The sequence below is a fragment of the Sander lucioperca genome, chromosome 11, assembly GCF_008315115.2.
Source record: "Sander lucioperca isolate FBNREF2018 chromosome 11, SLUC_FBN_1.2, whole genome shotgun sequence".
In the NCBI taxonomy this organism is placed as follows: Eukaryota; Metazoa; Chordata; class Actinopteri; order Perciformes; family Percidae; genus Sander; species Sander lucioperca.
This window is the reverse complement of record NC_050183.1, coordinates 27637618-27642029: the sequence shown is the minus strand read 5'-3', so window position 1 is coordinate 27642029 and position 4412 is coordinate 27637618. Positions and strand designations below refer to the sequence as shown.

General features: G+C 42.7%; 1 protein-coding gene across 3 annotated transcripts; it reads right to left on the bottom strand.

Annotated features, from left to right (window-relative positions):
* Positions 1 to 654: 654 nt before the first annotated feature.
* pigc (phosphatidylinositol glycan anchor biosynthesis, class C) lies at positions 655 to 4164 on the bottom strand. 3 transcript variants are annotated; one of them, XM_031311626.2, is made up of 3 exons: positions 4041 to 4164; positions 3077 to 3308; positions 655 to 1864 (listed from the first exon to the last, which is right to left on the bottom strand). In XM_031311626.2, the coding sequence occupies exons 2-3, from the start codon at positions 3302 to 3304 to the stop codon at positions 1214 to 1216; spliced, it is 879 nt and encodes a 292-aa protein (XP_031167486.1). In that variant the 5' UTR covers positions 3305 to 3308; positions 4041 to 4164; the 3' UTR covers positions 655 to 1213. The 3 variants fall into 3 exon arrangements, with proteins under 3 accessions (XP_031167486.1, XP_031167487.1, XP_031167485.1); XM_031311627.2 differs by having other exon boundaries at positions 3077 to 3311; positions 4041 to 4124; XM_031311625.2 differs by having other exon boundaries at positions 4037 to 4112.
* Between the last annotated feature and the right edge of the window lie 248 nt (positions 4165 to 4412).

Sequence of the window (4412 nt, the reverse complement as noted above, 5' to 3'; positions counted from 1 at the left end):
AACGTTACGTGGTTGACAGTCCCGCGTCAGCAGCACGTGGGGAGCAGCCGAGCAGCCTTTACGGTCTATGGAGCAGCAGTATAATGGACCTTTTTCACAGCAGACATTTTGACTTGTCATAGTAGGAAAAGCACAGCTGAAATTGATAACCTTAACGATGGCTCATCAAGTGTCCCAGTAAGCTATTTCAGTGAGTCAGCATGAACAACACCAGGGCCTCTCCTAAGTGGAATACAGCCAGCATTAATGGTTTTGAATACACCTGTGCTTTTCCTACTATGACATATCAACGTGTCTGCTGTGAAAAAAAATTTATATTTATGAATATAATCCTTCCATGGAGCAGCACTGCAGCAGTTTTCTGCCCTGTATGATGATCAACAGGAGCAGGTAATACTGGACTTCTGCAGGCCTACCCGTGTAATACTACATTATTATAAAAAGGAGCTGTTGGGTTCATTAAAATCAAACAAAATCTCTCATTGGTGTCGTTACAAACTGGCCCTCCATACAAAAACGCAACTCAAAAACTACAAATTTGGTGGTCTAACATGAAGAGGAAATGAGCATCATGTACCACGGACAATACATTTGCGACTATTATTTAATTATTGTTGCATTACACTTCCACTGTAGTCCAGGTTAAAAAAATACTTTTTAAGTAACTTACACTGAGAAAACTTTTATTTTTTATTGCAAAAGCCTTTAAAATATTAATTTGTACTTCTGTGTATTTTAACAGTTAACAATCCACTGGATTAAACACTATGCATCCGTCCATTCATACCATAGAAATAAAATGATTCATACACCAACAACATTGTGTACACAACCGAAAAACATCTCCCACAGATTCTACAGACATCACTGATATCAAATTGGTGCATAGTGTCAGAATGTGTCCAGTAATGTAAGTCAGCATTGCTAGTTAGTTAGTTGATACCTTCTATACAAATTCGGAGGTCAACACTTGTAAGACAATAGCAGCTTGGAACATTAAAAACATCTTCATATTCTCTGTAAGAGTATAACAAGTTGTCATGGCTGTCCAAACAGATGTGGACTGATGATGAAAGAGTTGACGTTTGTCCGTTTAGATGTGCAGTACCATCATCGTAATACTGCAGAATGACATTAAAAATAATTCATTTAACATTCTTAATTGGCTTCCTCAAAATGTCAGGTTAGCACCATGTGCTCCTTTTGGCTCTGTCTATAAGCGACTCAGGTCCTCATGAATCTCAGCCTCATCCCAGGGTCCATGGATGTTGTCCTTTTGCCTCTGCAGTCTGACTAGCAGCAGGGGGCAGAATAATGTAACGCTCCATAAGGCCAGAGCTAAGAGCACGGCTCCCCCTGGCCACTGGGAGCCCAGACCACCCACCCCTCCGATACACACTCCCACACACACACCAGTAAACTGGCTAGGGGCGTTCTCCCTCAGCCTCTGCAGCAGGCAGGGCCACAGGGCAAACACCAGCAGGGCACAGCTGAGCATGGCGAAGGTGTGCAGAGCCCCAGGTAACCTTGAGGCTAAACACACTGAGGCAAACAGGGCTGCATTTAGGGAGAAGCTGCCAGGGGGTGAGGGGTGGGCGTAAGGGAATGACACCAGGTGGGCCAGCAGCATAAAGGCAGACATGGCATACACTGTGTCGGTACTCACAGACTCTGTAAGTGTCTTTAGAACTGGCGAGAAGCCAAAGGTAAAGGAAAGAAAAATAGTGGCACTCTGTAAGTCAGCCAGACGGGTCCGGGGCTCACAGCCTGATTCGACTTGAGACGTCAAGGCTTGGTGCAGTCCATAACCCAGCAGGGCGCAGACAAGGCTGGTCCACAACAGTGTCTCGGGGGACAGCAGACCCTGTGAGGAAACCAGAGAAGATGTAGATTAATTATGCATTTAATGTACACCATTCTATACATTTAAAAGGCACGATGTGCTCTAGGGGTGCATGATATATCGACTTAATATCGTTATCGCGATATCACGTTGTGCAATTTTATATCAAAAGCGTCGCGATAAGTATGCAATATTTTGTGGAGCGCTGCATCCCGTCCGTTGGCTGTGTGTCTTAGTTGTGTTTGATTTAGAGCCCGCTTTAAACGCTATAATGATCATGTTTCATTGGCCAGTTACCGTGCCACTTGCACGTTAGTGCACATCAGCGCACTGGGCCACTACGTGACAAACCCTACGGAGCGTACCACGTGTGTGCATATTTCGACAGAGTGACAGTGTAAGTGAAGAAATATAGAGACAAAAAAACGGAACAAATCAGAGAAGAGAAAGAAAAGAAAGGACCTAAAGAGAGAGCGAAGGGAGTGAGTGGAGCAAAAGAAAGAATACAAAAGTAAGAAAATGAGTGTTGCTCAGGGAGAAGACGAAATAACAGAGATTGAAGAGGAAACTTTAGTGGCCAAAAGTTATCCCATCCCGCATCTATTTCTCACCAGTAGCTATCCCGCAACTTTACCGACTACGACCGACCTGTTGTCCAGCCGCACTACAGAGCCGTACATACAGTAAGTCTCTGTAGGGCTGGGTGATATGGAAAAAAAATCAAATATTAAATATTTTTTACCAAATACCTCGATATTGATACCGCAACGATATTGTAGTGTTGACTATTGGTGCGTTCACAAAATATTTACACAATGATATTTTTGATAAATAATCATCAGTAATGTAGATATAATGGCTAAGTGGGTAAAGGCAAATAATAGAACAGTTACAACAGTCCGGTAAGTTCAGAAAATGACAACTGTAATTTACTGTAATGCAGCCTTTAAAACCAGGAATGGACAACACTTATGCCATATTATGATACTACGATATCCAAAATCTAAGACGATATCTGGTCTCATATCACGATATCGATATATTGCCCAGCTACAAGTCTCAGTGTGCACTATATTGCTGTGAATCTATTTTGATGCGCTTTCCCATAACTTTTGAAATTTTACATATGTTTAAAAATATAACAATTAATATCGATATCACAAGATCACATTTTGTCAATATCGTGCAACCCTAATGCGCTCTACGAGGACCACCGATTTTCTAAAGCTTTACCTGCTCAATGTAAAGCCAGATGGTGATAAAAATGGCCACGCAGGACAGCCGCTCTCCGACGAAGCCTGCTTCTTTTACCACAGCCCAGTAGCGGTACTGACGGATGCCCTCATTCCTCCGTAATTCCTCCAGGAACCGCTGGTCCACATAGTTATCAGGGAACGGCTGGCACTCCCACAGCACCTTCCGCCAGGGCACAGCTGGACCTGGGGCACTGTCTGGCCCCATCAACCTGCTGACACACACACACACACACACACACACACACACACACACACACACACACACACACACACACACACACACACACACACACACACACACACACACACACACACACACACACACACACACACACACACACACGTTTGTTTCACTATCTTTGTGGGGACCCGTCATTGACATAATGCATTCCCTAGCCCCTTACCCTAACCTTAACCATCACAACTAAATGCCTAACCTTAACCCTTACCCTCACCCTAACCATAACCTAATTCTAACCCTAATCCTAAAACCAAGTCTTAACCCTCAAACAGCCCTTTAAACTTGTGGGTGGATAGAGAACGCTAGACTGTCCAGTTTGTGCTCATGTAGTTGTGTTTTTTTAAATGTTAGCTTGGAAGCTAATGGAGCCATCTGTCATGTACTGAATTTCTTGCATTTATGATTTCATCATCAGCTTTGAGCGCGTCAAATGAGATATCTGAACAACACTACAAGTATCACGCACCTGTAGTGTTGCGTTTGCGGTCAGTTGAACGAATCTATTTTGAACAGGGTCTCTCAACTGTTGACTGGTACCGCTAGCATGAAACTACAGGTACTTCCGGGCTTTGACACGACAATTAAACCACACATGACATATGTACACGTATGTTTATAAACACTAACACGCTGACGATCTGTTAAACAATTTACAATGTCCATTTGAAATATCTAAAAAGGTTGTTTTTTTTCTACCTACCTGAAATGGGATTTTGTTCAGCGCCGATGCTGTAATCTCCTCCTGTCATTATGCCGCCGGAAGTGAAGCCCTTTAGTAGAGCCCACAGCGCCACCTGTTGTTGGATGCTTTCAAAAGGCACGTTTCTGTCAACGTTGAGGATAGGCCTCTTTGTGTTGATGGTGTCAGTTTGAACAGCAAACAGTTCACTAACAAGTTTGTTAAAAATGTATTATGTACAAAATATTATCCCTTTCAACTGAAAAGAAAATAATATTCTCCGAGACTATAGTGGTGAAGAGACACGAAAGATTAGGAAATGATCCTTATCGTATCCTCTCCCACCAAAAGCCAAATAAGTGACATTTAAAATATTAAATTATATTTAGGCTA

What these genes read in the sequence shown, in the direction of transcription:
- pigc (XM_031311625.2), bottom strand. Translation starts at nt 4,089, where the DNA reads ATGACAGGAGGAGATTACAGCATCGGCGCTGAACAAAATCCCATTTCA. An exon ending in CAAAATCCCATTTCAGGTAG is followed by an intron (nt 3,309 to 4,036) that starts GTAGAAAAAAAA and finishes GTGTGTCAGCAG; the next exon opens with GTTGATGGGGCCAGACAGTG. An exon ending in TCTGGCTTTACATTGAGCAG is followed by an intron (nt 1,865 to 3,076) that starts GTAAAGCTTTAG and finishes GTTTCCTCACAG; the next exon opens with GGTCTGCTGTCCCCCGAGAC.